Source organism: Amphiura filiformis, chromosome 2, assembly GCF_039555335.1.
Source record: "Amphiura filiformis chromosome 2, Afil_fr2py, whole genome shotgun sequence".
Classification (NCBI taxonomy): Eukaryota; Metazoa; Echinodermata; class Ophiuroidea; order Amphilepidida; family Amphiuridae; genus Amphiura; species Amphiura filiformis.
The window spans coordinates 65794537-65816622 of NC_092629.1; the positions used below are offsets into that span (position 1 = coordinate 65794537).

The following is a 22086-nucleotide window of genomic DNA, read 5'->3' on the forward strand; positions in this document are numbered from 1 at the left end:
GTGAAATGGACCAATTTTGTGCATTTTCAACGATGTATCTACGTCGACTTCGCACGTGGAATATCTTCAAAAATAGCTAAATACGTGACCTCGCTTCGATACAGGAGAGTGGTTTTGAATAGATCAACGTACGTTCGATGTCTACGTTTGGAAATCGCAATGTCTCTATCGATCCTGATGTAACTCAGATTATGCCATGAAACCGCCGTATTTTAGCTGCAGTTATGTTCTGCAGTAGTACTATTTACCGGGGAAATAGTAGTACTATTTACCGGGGAAATAGTAGTACTATTTACCGGGGAAATAGTACTTCTAATAGTACCCCGTTCTCTCATCAATCGGCCTTTTGACGGCTTTGCAAAATGTTTAAAACTATTTTTGGTCACATGACACTCGTTTAATGAACGAGAATATAAAAAGGATATAACAGACATGAGCATTGATAAACTACTTGGTATCAGCAGCAGATGTGAGCATTGGTAACTACATAATTATCAGCAGTAGATGTGAGCATTGATAAACTATACCTGGCATCAGCATTAGATGTGACCATTGATAAACTACCTGATATTATATCCGTAATTAATATATCATTAATTGGTTAAATGATGATCATGTGACCACAAATAGTTTTGCTATTTTACAAAGCAGTCAAAAAGCCGATTGATGGCGGTACGGGGTCCTATTGGAAGTACTATTTCCCCGGGAAATACGCGTCAAGAAGGAGAACAAATGAGCTGAAATAAAGACTATACTATTTGATCAAATCTCAACAGCTTCTAACCTAGGTCGATAGAGGGCATAGTTATTGAAAAAATAACAGTGAGCTGAGTCTCTGCTTAAATTCAAACAGACCGCTTTTGATTTTGATTAAAATTTTGACCTACATGCTCATTAAACCTAATTGTTTTTTGTGCTCCCCAAATATTATAGTTGCCCCAAAACATATATTTTGGTAGATTAAAGATCACTATACACATACATCATGACTTTAGTTTCAAAATGAGAATCTTTATTCGTCCTGAAAATTGGGCGCGTTGCATGGACTTAGATATGAGGTAAAATCAGCATATTTCACGTAGCATCTGCGTTTTTATTCTACGTTGGAATCCAAAATGGGAAATCGCAATGTAAATAACGCAAAGTACTGGCCTGGCCTTTATTAGGCCTATAGCCGACATTTATGCCTAGGCCTATGTTTATGATAGAGGCCTTGCGTTTCTAATGTTTTAACCAATCAATGAACAAAGAATATATTAATGAACTTCACCAGTTCACCTCGGGGACCAATAGATTCCACCAGATACCGAATTTAGAGCAGTAAATATTTGTAAATGTGTGAGCGATAAACTACCCTATATCAGCAGTTAGATATGAGCATTGATAAACCTCTAAATTTCTATCAGCAGTATTATGTGAACATTAACCAAATTCCGATATCAGCAGTGGATGTGAGCATTAATAAAATACCTGACATCAGCAGTAGCTGTGCGTATTAAAAAATTGACAAAATTCCTGATATCAGTAGATACCGGCATTGATAAACTACCCGATGTCAGTAGCAGATATGACCATTGATAAACTACCTGATGTCAGCAGTAGATGTGAAAATCAGTAGATCCGAGCATTGACAAACTACTTGATATTATTAGTAGACGTGAGCACGATAAACTAACCGATATTGGCAGAAGTTAAGAGCATTGATAAACTACTCGACCTCAGCTGTAGATGTTAGCATTAATAAAGTACATATCAGCAGTATATGTTAGTATCCGAAGTACATATCAGCAGTATATGTTAGTGTCTGACCAGGTGATAAACCAATAATGGGGAGACGGCAAAACGGAATAATAAGGGCGCAGATTTTAAGATGGCAAAAGTCAGGGCGCGAGTGTAGTTTAAATGGGTTGGGCGAGAAGAACTTAGCTTGTGAAGAATCTTGTACAGGTGGCAACGTGTGGCCAGATCACGAGGTTTCGAGAGGATTGGTAAACCTGATATTATTTGTAAATAAATAATAAACATGATAAACGATAAACTTCCCGATATCAGCAGTAGATGTGAGCACTATTTGGAAGTTTTAATTTATTGCACAGCCACAAAGAGGTTTTGTCAACACTAAGATGACCCAGTGTCAAGTGATTTCATCAATACTAAAAGATACCAGTAAACCTCCCACGTGTTAGGCTTTTATTATTTTTTCTCAGATGAATGAATTGACAATGCCTTATGTTTGAAATTGTCCTGCTAGTCACGAGTGTCTGATCAATCATTTACCTAACTGAATTGCTTCACTTTTGCATTCAATCAGGAAACCTTCGCTCTGGACTCGGTAAATCTCGGCTTGCAAACAGAACATTCATTGCACAAGGAAATCGTGCTGGATGTGGAAGGCTGATGATGAGAGCCATTTATGCAGATAACCGTGATTATACATGTAGTTCTCTTTACAGTTTTCCAGGTGGGGAAAACAGAAAACCAATAAAGAAATCATTTACGGAAATGATCCAATAATTTTTATCAAATCATTTTATTGCTTCAGCCAGTACATAGCATGTGACCATTATATAAGCATAAATCTTGATATGAAAAGGCAAACATTTAGTACTTTCAAACAAAGTTATAGAGTTTTATACTTTATCTTAGAATGACAAAGCAACATTAACATTGTTTTAATTCCATAAGATATCGAGTAACCACGGGGAGTAACAGAAAATTCTTTGTTATTGGATGCGTAGTTCTCATTTTTTATAGATTCCAATTTTCTTGTCGAATGCTTGGAGCACAAAAAGGTTAAGTGCTTTTCTAAATCAGTCACGTGTCCAAAATGTCTGATGAAATGTCTGATACACACATGACGTGTGGATTATAATGCTCAAAGTCCAGTGTACAAGTGACTGATTTAATAAAAATTCCCTTTAAAAGGGAAGGCCAGCCTCAATGCAGAAGAGGTTTTGTAAATAGTTTGGGTCACTGTGAAAGGCATTTTTTAGGATCATGCTTACATCCATGTTACATGACAGTCCACCAAACCATCAATGGTGAGAACATGCACACTGAAACAGCAAAAACATTAACTCCTATAACTCCTGTCAACTCTTTAATTCATTACTCCAAATTGTTCTGTATTTTTGTCTTTACTGCTTTTTACCCATGCTTATTATTAAAATCAAGAAATATACTGCAGTTGTTAGTTAATTCGCTATGTAAACTCAACTTACATGCACATTTTATTTTAAAATGATTTTATATTATTTCGCAATGTATAGTTTACTATAAAGTAGATAGTGGCAAGCACATGATAAAGGACTGATCATTCACTACAATCTTCACTTTTAAACTGTATTTTTGAATGTGTTGATTGTTAGCCCGAAACTCCTGCAAAGCTATGGACATGGCATCTTATACCTACTCCATTCTGTAATAGTCTGCATTGTGTGTTTTCTCAGTCTTCAATCATTTTGTTGAATGTAATTTTATGAATCAAATAAAAATGATAGAAAGTGGCCTCACTTTAGTTATGTGTCATTTTACAGTATTCATAATTTATAAAGTAAGACAATAATTTATTTATTTTCTATAAGTGCATGTCAAAATATGGGATATATTGTTCAATATTATAGCTAGCCCCTAAAAACTTTATTTTCCATCGGATTTTTCCAGTTGAAAGACAAAACTGATGTTAAAGATAGCAATAATATCATCAATAACATTTTGAGTCAATTTTATCCATAAAACGATACAGGATAGGATAGATAATTACTTTGACTTCAATGTGGTTCATATAATGAAGATTTTGATTCTACAACATTATTACCTAGCTGGGGTTTACACCCCCCAGCTAGGTACTGTAATGCTCTCCGATTCTTCTTTCTTCTGCCAACAAACTTCAAAATGCTTCTTCTCCAACATGTTACACCCTACAATTACGTAACTTCCACATATGTATCGGCTATGTCCAGTGCCCATAGTGTCTAAACAGAATTGGGTCAAAGGTCATTAAGGGGGCATTTCTGGTATTTAACCAAATACCTTCAAAATGCTTCTTCTACCACATATTATATAGTACAATGATGTCATTTGCATATATACATCGGCTATACTACACGCCTATAACTTGCATACAGAATTGGGGTCAAAGGTCATTAAAGGGGTAAAATCTTACAATTGCATTATCTGGACATCTGTAAGGGGTATGGGGCTCAAACTCGGTGACAACAAATCTGATGACCAGGGGACCATTTTGCAGGGGTCAGGTCAAAGGTCAAGCAGAGGTCAAATTTTAGAAATGCATTTCCTGGACATCTGTAAGGGGTATGGGGCTCAAACTTGGTGACAACAAACTTAATGATCAGGGGAACACTTTGCAGGGGTCAGGTCAACGGTTATATGGGGTCAAATCTTATAATTTCATTTTCTGGATATCTGTAAGGGGTTTGGGGCTCAAACTCAGGGACAACAAATCTCATGAACAGGGAAACATTTTGCAGAGGTCAGGGCAAAGGTCATGCAGAGGTCAAATCTTAGAAATGAATTTTCTGGACATCTACATGTATAAGGCGTACGGGGCTCAAACTCGGTGACAACAAACTAGATGAACAGGGGAACATTTTTGGAACATTTTGTAGGGGTCAGGTTAAAGGTCAATCTGGGGTCAAATCTTAAAATAGCATTTTCTGAACATCTGTAAGAAGTAAGGGACTCAAACTCGGTGACAACAAACCTCATGACCAGGGGAACATTTTGCAGGGGTCAGATACCTCCACAACACCAACACGCCCCAGCTAGGTTTGTGGTCTATGACCACCATTTGCCACTAGTTAGATCTGTTATCAACATATCAATTATGCACTCACAGGCAACCAAACATCATGCTATGCTCAGTAGTCCACTGATATGACCTCGTTCCAGTGACCATTCCCCGCTAATTACTAATAATGTTGACCATGTCATTTTTTTGATATGCTGATTGCTGAACAAGTTTATGTTTATATGTGTAGGCCTAACCTATGATAATTTTTTAAGTCATAATTAATTCAAACATAACTTTGGCAATACTCAATCGTTTTCGTTCGTTGAAACGGCAAAACATACTTTCTTTTCCTTGCAAATCGAATTAGCAGACATCAAAAACATTTCCACCACAAGAAGTAAAAAAAAAAAATTCATACCAATAGAAGAAGGCTATAATCTTAGCTAATCTTTAGTGTACACAAATCCCATCTCAGAATTAGATACCAGCCCTATGGGCTGGCGAAAATGCACTACCATTTTTTGCTCCCAAATTGATTTATTATCTGATATTGTTTTCAACATGTGATCATTCTTGCAGGAAACTGTATCATAATACCTGTCCTATGATTGGATAATGAGCTTGACAAAACTTTACAACAAATTTTAGAACAACAGGGTAACCGACAATAACATTTTAAAATTAAAATTCCATAAGATATGGAGTAACCCCGGGGAGTAACAGTAACTACCCAGCAAACACACAACGTTTTACAGAAAAGGTTTAAATGTCGGGTTATACATGTATAAAGGGTATAAAAACGTTTATATAACATTCATAAAACATTTTTGAAAACGTGATGCAAAACATTCTAAGAGAATGGTATTTAACTGTTGACAAAGTGCTTTTTCAAATCAGTCACCTGTCCATTTGACATTAATTATTATATGAATCTGATCGCAGTACCGATCAAATATTTCAGAAATGTCCGATATACACATGACTTGCATATTACAATAGTACAGTGTACAAGTGACTTTAAATGAAAAAGCACTTCACTTTTTTGTGCTCCAAGCAGTCGTTGTGTTCAATGGCAAATCGAGGGTTTAGTGCAAGAAAGCCATTATTATATCTGCAATAGCTGCCCTATAGACATTTAACGTATGTATTCTATATCTGTATCAAAAATATGACACCTGGCAGCTATTGCAGGTTAGACTTTCTTGCGCTAACCACTCAAATTAACATGAAGATTTACATACAAACACTTTGTCTACTTATCCTCCTTATTCTGGTTTGACATGTTTTAAAATCCAGGGTCATGATTTACAGTTCTCTATACAGATATTTAAATCTGTATAACAACTTATTAAACTTACAAACAACTTATTAAAATAAGTTGTTAGTCTACACTGATAAAACTGATAAACTAAAATCATTTACATATTAAAACAAAGGTTATAATATTATGTCTTTTACATGTAGAAACTTACATGACGTGTAATAATATACTAGTACATGGACTATAATGCATATTATATGGTATTTTTACATACACACCAGCACTAGTTTGGTATAACAGTTTTATAATCAGAGACAAGACTTAGTTACTATTCAGACTTTGATTAGCCTCCTGTGTAAGGCAGATTTGTCCAAGCGTTTCGTATAGTACAAATTTGAGTTAGTAATCTTTGCACATAATATCGTTGGTCTACATCCATTTGACAATTATCTTGAATCAGCGAAAAGGTTTTACTTTACCGATCCAACAAATGTGGTTATTTTTCATAATTTTGACATCCTGAATTATAACACAAAAACGTTGTTAGTTTCTTCAAACCTGTACACATGAATGAAGTGATACAGTAGTGAAATATCACCTATTTAGGCTATAGGCTTTTATTGAGCTAATTATGCAGGTTGAAAATCAATTGTTTTATGTTTTATTGCTTCAATTAATATATACAATTGTATTTGTATCTCCTATATAACAATAATTAGGAATCCAGGTATGATAATGTAAACTTTCAGAATTTAAAATAAAGTAATGCATTACATTTGAGAATATATGCATTTTAAATCGTTCTTATCCAAGATGGAATACTCAGCATGCCTGTAGCTCCATGATAAACACATCTGTGTATAACACTATTCAGAATATTGCATACATTTGCCTTAGATTATGGAAAATTTTGCAGTATTTTGAGAGAAAATTGGCTTAGCTTCCCTTGAAATATACATTTTTCCAGCCATGTACGTTACATGGACACAACATGTAAATTCCAGCTTGGCAAGGAATTGCTTAAAATACCTATAGTGTTGATTTACTACTAGTCTCAGATTACATGATCCAGATGACAAGATTTCATCCAATTGTGCCAAAGGGAAAGCGTGTGAAACCAAGACATAATGGGCTATTACATTTAAAATCCACACTACCCCTGTGGAAGATTCTGGAAATATATTCCATTTAGAGGAGTATGAATTTCAAATGAAATGAACACATTAGGCATTGGGTTGAAAATCACAACCTAATCAATATCAGAGTGTGTAGATAAATTTAACACTACTTTGTCTAAAAATGTTGCACAAAAATCTGAACTAAAGCAGATTGACATATGTGGCTTCATTACTAAAATAAGCATGATTAGTGAAAATACCTTTTTTTCAGTCTCTCAAAATTCAAAAAAAGTTTTTTGTAAAAAGTTTTAAGCCCAAATTTATATACATAATATTATCAATAGCTATCAATCAATATGTAAAATAAAATAAAATTGTCAAAACTTACAATGGAGTTGATATATTGTTATTCTTATTCTAGCACACAGAAAAGGATCGTATACGTGATGAAGATAACGTGTCCCTCGTCCGTTTATAGTGTTCAGAGCTCTCTTCCTAATCAAGATCGATTCTCGAATATGGCAGGCTCATTTCATTCCTTCTCAAGGACTTGGGAATCTTTCCAACTGATAACTTGATTAACATGATTATAATACATGTATAATTATACAAACACAATGACAAGAAACAAAATTGATAACATGATTCTGTTGAACGGCATGGTACGTAATCCTTGATTTGGATTATGCACTGACCCGTTGTTTTCTTTGGAGAGTAAAGTCCTTTTATTTGGGCTACTTTGTCTTGTTTCAAAGCGATCCCCACATTATCTTAGTCACATATATACAATCCTCTTCTGGGTGCTAGTGCACCCTCTATTGGTGACAGAAGTTGGATTGATAAACATCACTCTGAAGATGGACATCGTCCAAGATTGTTGAAAATGTCAGGTCAGTAAATAATTTTTGATTTTGACCAGTGGCGTAATCTTACATATAATATGCATAAATGACCTAAAATCAAATGGTATATACTGTTCACACAGGGTGAGGGAGAGATATCACCAATCTACCAAAAAGTCCTTTGTAAAATATATATTTCTGGACAAATTCACATAGTTATCACCCACTTAAAGCCATAATGTATGATTTTGTTATTGAGGTACGTACAATGAAAAAAAAAAAACACTTAGAGGCTTAACTGTGGAGCTCAATGGGTGAATTGGAGAATACAACCGATGATCACCAGTTTTATTATCTTAAAACTTCTAAAAATTTTACTGTAATTAAAGCACTTCAGGCTAGGTATTTTAGTACACCATTGGGCATTACAAATTACAATCATGCAAAAAGTTGAAATTTTATTTAAGAAAAATTGAAGGCAACACTCATGACCACCGTGGAGCAAATCACATATTTGGGCTTTAAGGTTCACTTTTGACATGCAAATTATTACTTGTTTTTTTTTTTTCTGAAAAAGGTCAACATTTTGGAATGGGTTCACCAGGTTAATGATATGGGCATGAATGATGTATGTGGGGATCAATGGCATGATGCACCTCATTTGAGGCTGTAGATTTGGATTGTGTCCCAATTAGCAAGCACCAGTGAGCCAGCAGGTGTCACGGACAAATCACAGGGTAAGTACAATCCCTTGACTATGCATTGTATGAATGTACCTGTGGGGGTGTATGCATGAATGTGATCAGTGTTCCCATTACTTGATACCTTCATTGCAACATATATGTTATCCTCATCATCACACACTATCCCACCTGGCCATACTTCCCTACCTGTCACATCCTCATCTATTCTGGGTGTGAAGCTGAACACCTCATTACCTGAGTTATCTATTGCTACTACCTCACTGTATACTGAACATAATGGATGGGAATGAATCAGGATTTGATTCTTACTATTGACAACCATACTTGGATTTTCATAACCAATTGAGCATTTGATCTTCTTGACCACCCTAGTGACCCTACCATCAGGATATGTATGAATTGTTATGATATCCCTTGCCATATCACCCACCAACACATTCCCTTCACTATCTATTGCAATACACTGCAGTTCAACATGTGTGTTTTCATCTTCACCTTGGGTTAAGGTGTTGAAGCAGTGAAGATACTTGCCTTTCTTATCAAACACATGTATGGATTTGGATTCATCCCCTACTACTAAGATGTCTCCTTGTTGTGATACACAAATTGCAGCAACACGTATTGGTTGGTTAGTGTCTTGATCTGTTGGTGTAAATGACATCTTGTACTTGCCATTACTATCATGAATGTCGATCTTGCTCGGGTAGCCACGGGTTACTAGATCTCCATTATGAGGACTACAGGCAATACGTACAGCACGCTGAGGGGGTTTGATTTCTCTCTCTAGTGACCAGGTGCACAAGGCTATGTAAGATATAAATTGTATACATAATAGTGTAGGTGTCATTCAAATATGATAATTGCATATTTAATTGGGAAACAATAGTTACAATCTTATTTCGTCACTATTCTTTGGATATGAATAAATGACAATGACAATCCATATGGAGCTAGAGGGTTTGATTTCTCTCTCCAGTGACCAGGTGTACAAGGCTATGTAAGATATAAATGGTAAACATAATAGTGTAGGTGGCATTCAAATATGATAATTGCATATTTTTTTGGGAAACAATAGTTACAATCTTATTTCGTCACTATTCTTTGGATATGAATAAATGACAATGGCAATACATGTGGCAATGGAGGGATTGTTTTAATCAACATTTCAAAGATTTGATTGAAACATGCAAAAAGAAACATTTATTCATGTTCACCATTACTTTAAAATGAATAACTGACAATGAAACATAATTTGTCGATGGATTGGGTAGTATTAAAGGCAGTTGGCACACCGACATCGCCTGGCTAATAATTATTTGGTGCAGCAGTGACATTAAAATGAATACACGGGATCGATACACGTGAATTGCTATGCAGGATTTTGATATCAGACGAAAATCTTCGGATACTGAGTTAGAAAATGATGAATATCTCCCGTAAATGAATTTTTCTGAAGAAACCAGATGTGGTCTCATACACTTGAAAATACGTGTTGAACAGATATTATAGTCGTTAGCGTGCGCTTTGAAAATTGGCCGTGCGCTTTGAACTCAAAATTTGACCAATTTGACCAATTTTATATTGCGTTGGTCTTGTATGGACTACAGCGCGCAGCAGGCTATAGCAGCACTCACTCAAGTGGAGAGAGTATAACCATTGACCGCAATGTCGTATTCAAGCTTGCTCACAGAGCGAGAAATCAATTACCCCGTCTATGTCAGTAGCCTTAGTCAGGTCACTTCGCTAATAATATGCATCTCATAAGGTCCGAATAAAATGGTCATGGGTGGCTGTGGATTCAACCTACCATGGCGATTTCTACTATGAAGATATCGGGGCGATGTCACTGTGGTTGGTGTTAACATGGAAAATAAAGCACCAATTTGGCTTATTCACATAAAGAGCTGCTTCTTCAACATTTACATGATAAAGTTATCAATAAAACTGTTATTACCCCATCTTGTTTGATTAAGAATAATAATGTCCTAAGTTTGCTGGGCCCCCCCCCCCCCCCCCACACACACACACCAAACTTTACCGAGCCTTAAGGGGTATAGTCCATACAAGATTTTGTCACAAGAAAATTCTCAAAATAAAATTTTGATATTAATCCGCGATTTTATAAGGCCCGCCGATTACGAGCTGATCAAAGTATAGGTTATAATTAAATAGTTTGACTCAATACAAAGTTCTTCAAAAATTGAAAAGTGGTTAAGCCATCAAACAAAATGAGACATTTTACATGAATCTGTAATTTCAAATTGAATTGAATTTGGATGCAGAGACGTAGCTGAGGGGTATGGGAGCACTTGCCCATGGCAGAGATGCCAACTCTCCCTATTTTAGAGGGAGGCTCCCTTTTTTGTAAACATTTTTGTCCATTTTGACACCCAAATTTGACAACCTCCCTATTTCTGGCAAGTTTTGTGCCATTGAAGTTACATGCAATTTTGAAAACATCCCTATTTTTTGTGTGAATCCTCCCTATTTTCTGGATGTTAAATGTTGGCATCTCTGCCATGGTGCCGTGTTGGAGGTGGTATGGAATATAATGTACGTAGTATACATTGATTCGGCATCCACTCGTAAGAGTCATTATTTGCGTGAGCTCTGTCATGTCCGTGCGCATTTAAACAAAAATTAGTCACTATTAAAGACGGTTATAATGTTAAAATTCACCTTGATTGTGTCCAAATTAGTAATATTTGTGCTACAACAGCTTTGTATCCAGGTTTAGTCATTAGAGAGTCGTGGGACAGATTAGCTATTTTTGAGATGAAAATTTGACACCAAACAAAATAAGGAAAAACAGCAATATTGACAAAGTTAAAGCCCTATTCAAACACATGCACAGCTATAATTTTACTGAAGTATAGAAATTACAGATTCAAGTTCTACTAAAATGTCTTATTTTGTGTTCAATACACTATAGGCTATGTATGTTAGCACATCTATGACACTAACAAAAGGTGTCAAAATCTGAATTTTGATGATTTTTTATGATCCTCCGGATGAGCAAATTACTGAATAGGGGTGACACATGAAATATGTATTTTATAGTATAGAATACCTTGCACTATTGATCCAATAGTAGGTCGTTGTTTGGGATCATAATTCCAGCACTGCTGCATGATATCTGCAAGATCTCTTGGGCAATATTCTGGCACTGAAGGCTTCAATCTACCACTGCCCACTTCAAAGACGACAGTTTGCCACTCTGTCCCTTCAAAAGGCTCTTTTCTTGTGCAGATCTCCAAAGTGAGCATCCCATATGCGTAGATATCTGCTGGCTTTGAGTATACTGCTCTTCTGTGTTCATTCCCTCTGTGAATTTCTGGTGCCATATATCGATTGGTTCCTTTTTGGCTAGATGTTGTCTGGGAGTGGTCTATTTTGCGAGCAAGTCCAAAATCGGCAATCTTTAACAGATTGTCCTCAAAAAGAATACAATTAGACCCCTTAATGTCCCTGTGCAGAAAGTTATGTCTGTGTAGGTACTGGATGGCTAGCGCTGATTCTTTGATCCATTTTCTCTTCAGCTCATTGGTCAGAGGCTTAGAAGGATCAGATAGATAATCATGCAGTGAACCATTTGGGGCATACTCCATCAAAATAACATGAATTGGTCCTGCTTCTGAAAACCCAACCAACTTGACAATGTTATTGTGGTGAAGTTGACTCATGGCTGGAGTTTCGCTTTCTTCTGGCTTGAAAACAGTTTTGGCAGCAGCTTGTTTGTATCCATTAAACTGATTACTTAAAAACCCACTGAAAGTCACACGGTGGACTGACCCAAATGCTCCTTCCCCAAGTTTCTCATGGAATTTTATGTTTTTGAATCCAATGGTGTCTATTGGGAAAGCAGTGGCCATGGTAGTATATTATCATGATCTAAAAGATAAACAAAAACATATTTCTATAATGAAAGAGCCCGGGGGCCACTGGTCATTGACAAGGGGGTATCATGCGTGGCCATGGAGTTTCAAAAGCACCCTAAACAAGTATGTGCAACGACTGAAAATACACCCCTAAATAAGTATAACAAGTGTAATATCCTACCCTAAACAAGTATTGGCGTTTTTTACCCCTTAGCAAGTAAAACATATATTTTCGACACCCTAAGCAAGTAATACTACTTGAAGCTCCATTTTCATTGATTTCTTTAATAGTAACTCAGAATGGCTCTGCTACCAGGGCAGAATATGAGCTATTTTAAAATTACAAAATAAACGTTACATTATTTTAAGCTGATTTATCGTATCAGAGAGCCTAAGAGGGAATTAAACGAAAAGAAAAAACAACAATGAAGAAAAGAAAATAGAGAAAAAGAATTGAAGAAATGTTTTTATATCATTTTTGTAGGCCCTATTATAGTTTCGACAATTTATTCTCCATCCTCCAAATATTATTATAGACCTACAAATCATGTTTCAAAGTGAGACAAAAATCATAAAATAGTCGTTTTTTTTATGACCTAGGCCTTATTGCGAAAAGATGAAAAGTGCATAATATTAATAATTTATTTTAACAGCTTAAAATGACAACAATCAAGGCCTACTTCTGGAAGGAATCGGATGAATAACAGTTTCATAAGTTGAATAAAGTATTAGGATGAAAATAAGTTGGTAAATAGCGACTGAGATGCATGGTGCTCAATCAGTTCAGCCAAGACTTGCAGGATTCGTGTATGACTGCAGAATTTGATACCAATCCAAAAACGTATTTTAATACTGCACCATATCCATCTTACCTTTTAATATTCATTTGATGTTTTCACAATTTATTCAAAAATTTAAAATTTGTTTTTTAAATAAAATCAAGATCACTTATTGTGACAAAATTCTGACAAAAATATGATGCTTTTGACGATAATAACATGCATGTTTTTATTTATTTATTTTGTGGATAATAGGTCACAGGTCAAATCAATCAATCCTCTACCGTAGATATTTGTGGTTAAATAATTGTATACAACGTGAAAATTAGCTTGAAAATCTTTATTTTTATCCATAATAGGCCCTACAAGATAGAAAATTCAAATAATAGTAAAAATATTTTAAAATGAAATGAGAAACTTTGGACTTTATAAAGGAGAATTGAAACTCTTAAAATCAGAGTATACACGTGCTGTGCATGTACAATGTACATTGTACTGCATGTGTACATCACCATTGAATGTTGTAGGGTTGTGTAGCATTGAATGGGTTAATGGAAAAATATTAACAGGGCCAGCTAGCTGGGCGAAGTCGGCATCGGCAATCTTTATGGACTTAAAGTCATAATGTACGATCTTTTTTCAGAATTTACCTTTATTTTTTTCAAAACCGATTTTTTGGCATATTTGTAATACTTACACATGTTATAACTTAAATCTATGAGCAAACTGTCAAATTCGTCCTATTTGTAGTAAAACAGGACGATTCTGTTGGTCCGACATAAAGTCATAATTTTTTAGATTATGACTTTATGTCGGCCACGATCGCAAACCGTAGTCTCGTACAAATCTAGCTTGGTTACGCTCCCTCCACATGTGGAGGGAGCGTAACCAAACTGGCCGCGTAGGAGACTAACTCTGAGGCCGCACTCGCTGTCCTGATCCAAATAGTGCGATATGTTTCGAGTGATAGAGGTGAAGTTTATGATGTTGTTTCTTTGCAAATTCCCAATGTTTTTCGCATCCAAATGTATTGGGAACTTTCATAATGATTGCATATTATCATTTTAGAAGAAAAAACGAAAAATCTAAAAATTTAAAAAGATCGTACATAGAAGAGACTAAACATAGAACTACACAGTCAAGTCTAGGGATAAACAAGAAGGACATGAAACTTATGAAGGACTGGAGTCTGGGCGGACCCTACATACGTAAATCTGTTGTGAAAAAGATACCCTTTTTCTCTAATTTCCATGTTTTTGACACCCTATTCACGATACGTACGTACAGTGCCTCATCGTGAAAAAAGACCCTTTTTACGTGATTTTTTGGCCACGCATGATACCCCCTGTAGAGCCTTTTTGAAGCATTATTTCTCTACCGAGCAAGCCTATGTAATTACCGGTAAACTAAAATTCACCTCTCGTTTTAACTCCTTCTCATACTGCCAAATTACTCAACTGGACGATGCATGTATCTTTCATCTTTCATTTAATGTAGAAACAGCAACACAAAGTCTCAGGATTCAGTATTTGTAGCTATTTGTAGGCAATTTGTAGGTCTTTTGTAGGTTAAAACTTAGTAAGAGATCCAGGTAAATACAGCTTGCTCCAATTCACGAGTGGCCAATCAATCGAACTTGTATCGATCTATCAAATATGCAAATGAGCCTAAATTAGGGGCGCACAACCAGAAATTGGCACCAACATCCCGGCCCTCAATTGCCATTAGTGTGAACATGGCAATTCCTGATAAAATTGCAAGCAATTGGGTGCCAACTTTCCTTTACACATGTCCAAACATACCTGGGATCACTACTCAAAAACTTAAATTCACAGACTTTACCATGTAACAGCCTGAATGAGTATGTCAAATAAATCTGAATTTGAAATACAAGATGATTGACTAAAATTGTGTTATTACAATGTACTTGTCCAAAAGGGTGCAATCAAGCCAAAGGATTGCAAATTTATATCAAAATTGACCCTTACTTTATGGTCACAGCTCTTTTGCAAGCACTTGAACACAATTTAACGCTTAAAAGCGTTCAAAAATAAACTTTCTTTGGCTCATCATAAATAACAATAAAACAGAATGTGTATATATACATGAATGCACACCCAAGTAACATGTACCTACAGCAAGGACCAATTTGAACAAAAAACATTTGGACCAAAACGAAGACCAGAAAAATCTGGCAAATTTGGAATCCCATTTTTCCAACAAGCCAAAATGAACTGGTACATGCAATAAGGGAAAGCTTACATGAATATATTCAACTTTAGCAAAACTATCACATAACATGTTATGGCTCATAGTTCTTCTTCTAATGAAGTCAAGTCCTAGATGTGATTAAAGGTTCCATAGCACAGAACACTGTACAATAACTCTGCATGACATGATATGCTAAGCACAATTTCTTTCTTTTAGTGAAGTAAAAGGCACAAAACCAGCAGTCTACTGACTTGGAAAGAATGAACATTTTTGAATTGTGCAAATTTACAACCTAACCTAATTGTCATGCGAGTTTACAAGAATGTGTTGTTACTTTTCAACACAAGATGATAAGTTACTAATTAACTTGGAATTTGCTCAATGTATCAAACACATGCCTGCTTAATTTTGTTACAACTAACTTTTGGTAATTAAACTCCAAATATCCATAATCCAAAAAATTGGAATAAACTTGATTTTGGCATTTGCAACAAAACAAGCATGTGAATCAAATTATTTATGTATTGTCTTTCTGAAACAGTCAAAATCATTCAAGGAGATGATCCCAAGAGCACGGTTTACTCCCTTGGCTTTGGCAATGGTAGAATCGGCTCCTATCATCTGACATGCCTGAAGAGTGAAGATATTTAAATGGTACAGCTAGATGACCAAGTTGAGTCGGCTGGTTTTGTATTTAACCGCAGACAGCGCACTATCACACTACACATTGATGGCTCCAATGGTGTTATCACAGACTATGGTATTAAAGGTTCCCTGAGCACAAACATGGGATACACACACTGGGGAAATTTCCACAAATTAATGTGCCATAGAAATGTTTGTTCCATTTTCAGTTATTTACAGGTGCACAGCTGCAAAGTTTAAATTCAAGAATCACCCAACTAGTTACGGATGCCAATAATGTCTTGAATCCTCCATACCAGATAATAAAGCATGATCCTGGCTTGTAAATTGTCCACAAATTATACACAGGTTCCAAGTTCCAACGCAGATTACACCTGGGTAACACATATTGCGCAGGCCAGTTCCACATCCGTTAAACCATAATAGAAGCTGATAAACATGTACAGTCTCGTCATTTACAGCAATAAAATGTTCTGTCACTCTGCAGATTTAATTCAGCTGTCCTTATGTGTCCTTCTGTACTCAATTCATCCATTTTTAACAGATTTTACAGCTCCTCAGGTAGAATGTGTCCCACTTGGTAGCATTCAAGTCAAATCTCCATATCACAGCTTGAGCAACATTCAGCTTTTCAAATGTTCAGTCAATTCTATACAGCTTGTGTATAGTATGTGGCAACTTAAGCATTTTTGGGACATTTCCTTCCCATGGACAAATCACTTGACAATTTGCCCAGAATCCTGAGGGTATGGCGCCTCAAGCTCGCCTTTGAACTATGCCATGCTGGCTATATTTTGCATGCACAGTTCCTTTCATCTATTTCGTCTTCTTCTTTCATCATCACACTCAATAAATGTTTTTGCCACAATTAATGGTGGTACTTTGAAATTACATGTACACCATATTTTGTAATATAAGGTTGCTCAGAATAGTTCATAATAGCTGACAATGGTTCTGGTGTCTTGCACTGGTTCTGGTGGTTATCCAAGTTGAAATCCACCTTTAACAATGGTAGGTCCTTCCATGTGAGATTTTACTGCATTATAATGGTATGTATACACAATGTCATACAGGTAGTCTGTTTCTGGCAGAATTAGTCATGGCATGCTGCAGCGATGTGGCTGCTTGTACATGTATTATAGATCCAGACGTTCTCTTGGCTTGATACGCGGTCTGGTTCTGGTTCCCTTGTGACGCAGGTTACTCGCAGTCGCATTACTGGAATTCGCTTTCTGATCATGTTTATCAGGTGTCAAGTCTTGCTGATTCTCGGTTTCTTCTGTTCCTGGAGCTTGTTCAGGTGTTTTTGCAGGGTTTTCAGCTTCAAGTAGCAGACATATCTTGCTAATTGGTCTCAGAATAGTTGACACCTGAGTCTTTACCTTGACTTGGCGGACATATCCACTCTTGTCGGGTAGAGTTTCCATAACTTTTCCCATTCTCCATGTATTTCTGGGTAGGGTGTCGTCGACTATAAGGACAATGTCCCCAACTTGGACATTGCGCTTCGGGGATAGCCACTTTTGCCTTTCTTGTAGCTGAGGTAAGTATTGTCTTATCCATCGACGCCAGAAGATATTGGCCAAATATTGTACCTGTTTCCATCGGCGCCTTATATATTGATCAGTATCTTCTGAGAGGTTGGGGGCCAGATAGGTTGTCCTTCAGAAGCAATAAGTGGTTGGGTGTGAGAGCTTCTAAATCATCAATGTCATCTGATGATCTTGTAATGGGTCTGCTGTTTAAGATCCCTTCCACCTCACAAAACAATGTGTGTAAATTGTCATCTGTCAGAACTTGTTCTTGCAAGACGGAGTTCAGTACCTTTCTAATTGATCGAATCATCCTCTCCCATACACCACCATGGTGTGATGCGGCAGGGGGGTTGAAGATCCAATTTATGCTCTTCTGGAGTAGAGTACTGTGAATCAGTGCTTGATTGAGTTTCTGGATTTCTTGTCGCAGTTCGTTTTCAGCACCAACCATATTTGTGCCGTTATCTGACCTGATGGACTTCACCTGCCCTCGTCGAGCGATAAACCGCCTGATTGCATTGATGCATGCCGATGTGTCCATTGATTCAGCCTTCTCTATGTGAACGGCTCGTGTTGTTAGACATGTGAATATGGTTCCATATCGTTTCACAGATGATCTACCTACTCTCACATAAAATGGTCCGAAGAAGTCCATTCCAACATTTGTGAAGGGTGGCTGGTCTGGTGTGACACGATCTTTGGGTAGATCTGCCATGCGTTGCACTTCAGCTTTTCTGCTGTACTTTCTGCAGGATACGCATTTGTTTACTATCTTTCTTGTGCAGCTATTGGCATTTACAATCCAGAACTTCTTACGCAGGATGTGAAGCATGTAGTTACGACCACTGTGGCCTGTCATTTCATGTATTTCTCTCAGGATTAACTCTGTGACGGGTGATGACTTTGGGAGTATCATAGGGTATCTTGTGTTCTCTGGTAAGGCTGCCTTTGACAATCGTCCACCAACACGTAACACTCCTTTCAAAAGAAATGGGCACAACTTTTTGATAGAACTTGATCTTTGCACATGTGAGTTATCAAGCTTTCCATTTTCTGATGCAGGGTCCAGTGACTGTCTTTCCAGGATCTTGATCTCTTCTGGGAAAGCCTTGGATTGTTCATATTTCACCACTGCTGTTTCTGCATCTTGTATGTCCTTTGCATTCAAAGGTTTGGTGCCTCGTACTTGACTTCCATATTTGTCATCGTCTTTGTCTGTGTGGTCTTCACCACTCTGTTGCAGTGTTGTACTGACATGTTCTGATTTCTTCTGTCTAACTTTGTAGCGAAGATGTTTCTTGATTCGTAGAATCCATGCCACTGCTCTTCTTAGACGATACCATGAACTGTAGTATGTGAGCAGTTTGTCGATTGCTGAATCTTTTATCACTGTTGCATGGCTTATAACTAGCTTCTTCACTTCAGGATCATCTATGTCAATGCTTCTTTGTCTTGGCATTTCAGGCCACTTGTCTTCTGGCTCCTGCAGGAACTCTGGCCCGTTGATCCATCTAGTGTTATCGAGAAATTTCTGTACTTTCAAGCCACGTGAACATTCGTCAGCAGGATTGCTTTCACTTTTAACATAATGCCATTGGGAAGGATCTGTTGCTTCTCTGATGAGCTCAACCCGGTTTGCCACGAATGTTTGGAATCTGGAAGCTTCACTGCTAATGTATCCAAGTACCGTGGTACTGTCTGTCCAAAACACAGACTGGTCTATGGGAAGCTCCAGCTCTTTACGCAGCATGTTATCCATTCTTACTGCAACTGTTGCTGCCGTAAGCTCCATCCTAGGAATGGTGACCCTTTTGAGTGGTGCAACTCTGGACTTGGACATGAGAAGCTGACTGTGTACTTCGTCAGAACTGTTTACCATACGCAAGTACGATACTGCTCCATAGCCGACCGTACTGGCATCCGCAAAGTGATGAAGTTGCGTTGTCTTTGGACTCTCAAAGCCTGTAGGCTTGAAACATCTGGCGATGGAAAAGTTTTCTAACTTTGGCAGCTCGGATATCCAGTCCTTCCATTGTCTTTGGTATTCTTGAGGGATTTCATCATCCCAGCTAAGTTGCAGTTTGCACAAGTCTTGCAGTAATAGCCGTGCAGGCAAGATGGCGGGAGCCACTAATCCGAGTGGATCATATAGGGAACTCACTGTTGATAGTATCCCTCTTCTAGTCATGTTGTGGTCTTTCACTTCTATTTTGAAGCTGAACTTATCTGTTTCAGGTGACCAAAGAACTCCCAGAGCTCTCTCAGGAGGCGTATTACCTTGCTCATGAAGATCAAGGGACTTCGTTCCGCTTGCTCTCTCCTCTTCAGGTATCACTTTCATTACTTGGGAGCTGTTGGACACCCACTTGGTGAGCTTAAAACCACCTTTGCTCAGCACTGAGGTGAGATCCTCAACTAAGGTGATGGCTTCTTCATCTGAGGTCAGAGACTTTAAGCAATCATCAACATAAAAGTTTCTATTTATAGTCTCTGTCACTGGTTTAGAACAAGTGTTGTCTATAGCTGTTCTTCTCAAGGCATAGTTTGAGCAGGCTGGTGATGAAACCGCTCCAAAGAGGTGCGTAGTCATACGATACTCTTTCATCGCCTTTGATGTATCTCCGTTGGGCCACCAGAGAAAACGTAGGAGGTCTCTGCATTCTTCCGACACCTTCACTTGATTAAACATCCCTTGCACGTCTGCCATCACTGCTACTTGCTCTTGTCTAAAACGCAATAGGACACCCACAAGGGAGTTTGTCATGTCTGGGCCTTGAAGCAGTTGCTTATTTAGCGAGGTTCCTCTGAATGTTGCAGCGCAGTCAAACACAACTCTGATTTTGAGTTTCTTTGGATGACGAACTCCATGATGTGGGATAAACCACCTTCTACCATCTGTGTGTGTGTCGTCATTTGGGACTGCTTCTGCATAGCCATTCTCAATTGTTTCATTCATGGCTTTGACGTATTCAGCTTTGAATTGCGCATCTTTCTGAAATCTCCTTTTCAGGTGTTCCAGTCTATTGGCAGCCATGACTCTGTTGTTGGGAAAGATCATTTGCTTGTCCCGGAGAGGTAGCAGCATCTCATAATGGCCCTTGGTGTGGTTTATGGACGTTTGTACAATATCGAGAAATCTTCGATCATCACGTGATCGTTGAGGGGTGTCATCTACCGATCTCTCTGTGCAGTCTTGGTTATAGAGGTCTATCAGTTGCTGCTGAATGTTTTCCTCTACCTTAATCCTGTGCACAGATACTTTGTCTGTCTGTGTAGTCAAACCATGGACTTCCCACCCAAGTTGTGTCTTACAAGCAAACGGCCCATTGTCTTGGGCTTGAATTACTCTTGTTGGTTCCATGGCCTTTGGGACATTATTTCCTATCAAAAGTTCTACCTTCTCGTTAGGTTTCATCTCTGGTATATTAATCTCTTGTAAGTATGGCCATGCCTTTAATGCATCTTTGCCTGTTATGATGTCATCTTTGGTTACAGGTATGGTATCCTGAATATATGTGTCAGGTAGTTCTATGCGATTTTCACCACCAATGTCTGAGACAATCAAGTTGGCTATCTTGTTAGTGTCTATGCACTTAGTACCATTAATGGTCTGCACACGAATCCTTGTCTTTGCTCCTGTGGCGGACAGTCTGTATTGGAGGCTCTTTGTACAGAATACTGCTGTACTCTTGCTGTCTAGCAGTGCATAGGTATTAACTTGTCTTCCGGAGTCCGGAGAATACACTGTGACTGGCACCACCGACAGCAAAGAGCTTGCGCCGGCCCCCGTAAGGCCACACGCCATGGAGGCATCAGCAGCGTTATCTGGCTTCCTTTCTCTATGTAAAATTGTAGGATGCATTTTCATACATGTTCTACACTTCAGTTTTTTCTTGCAATCCTTTGCCCGATGAACACCCTTCTTCAAGCATGCAAAGCAGAGGCCTTTCCTTTTTATCACTGCAATTCTCTCTTCATATGGTTTTTTGAGGAGTCCTTTGCAATCTGATGTGTTGTGTGATTTGTTATCACAGTCATAACACCATTTCGGGGTGATTCCTTTGCATCATTACCACTTGATTGTTTACTATCCTCAGTGGCATGTGTGGAGAAGTTTATCCTGCTTTTGTTGGCTTTGAATGGTGGAATTTTACTCTCCTTGGTAGTACCTTGAATATTCCCATAGACAGGATTAGACACAATTCTCATCTGCCTTTCCACAAATGATACGTAATCTTGAAACCCTGCCATGCGACCTTCCACTTCCTGTATGGTATCTACTTTAATTCTCCATTGATGTCTAATAGGGTAAGGAATCTTCTCAAGCAGCACCTTTGACTGTAGCTGAATGATCTATCTC

At 37.7% G+C, this 22086-nt stretch overlaps 1 protein-coding gene across 1 annotated transcript; it reads right to left on the reverse strand.

Moving 5' to 3' along the window:
* Window positions 1-17814: 17814 nt before the first annotated feature.
* On the reverse strand, window positions 17815-21588 carry LOC140142291 (uncharacterized). Its single transcript, XM_072164261.1, has one exon. It carries the CDS (start codon window positions 21586-21588, stop codon window positions 17815-17817), a length of 3774 nt encoding a protein of 1257 aa, XP_072020362.1.
* Window positions 21589-22086: the final 498 nt, after the last annotated feature.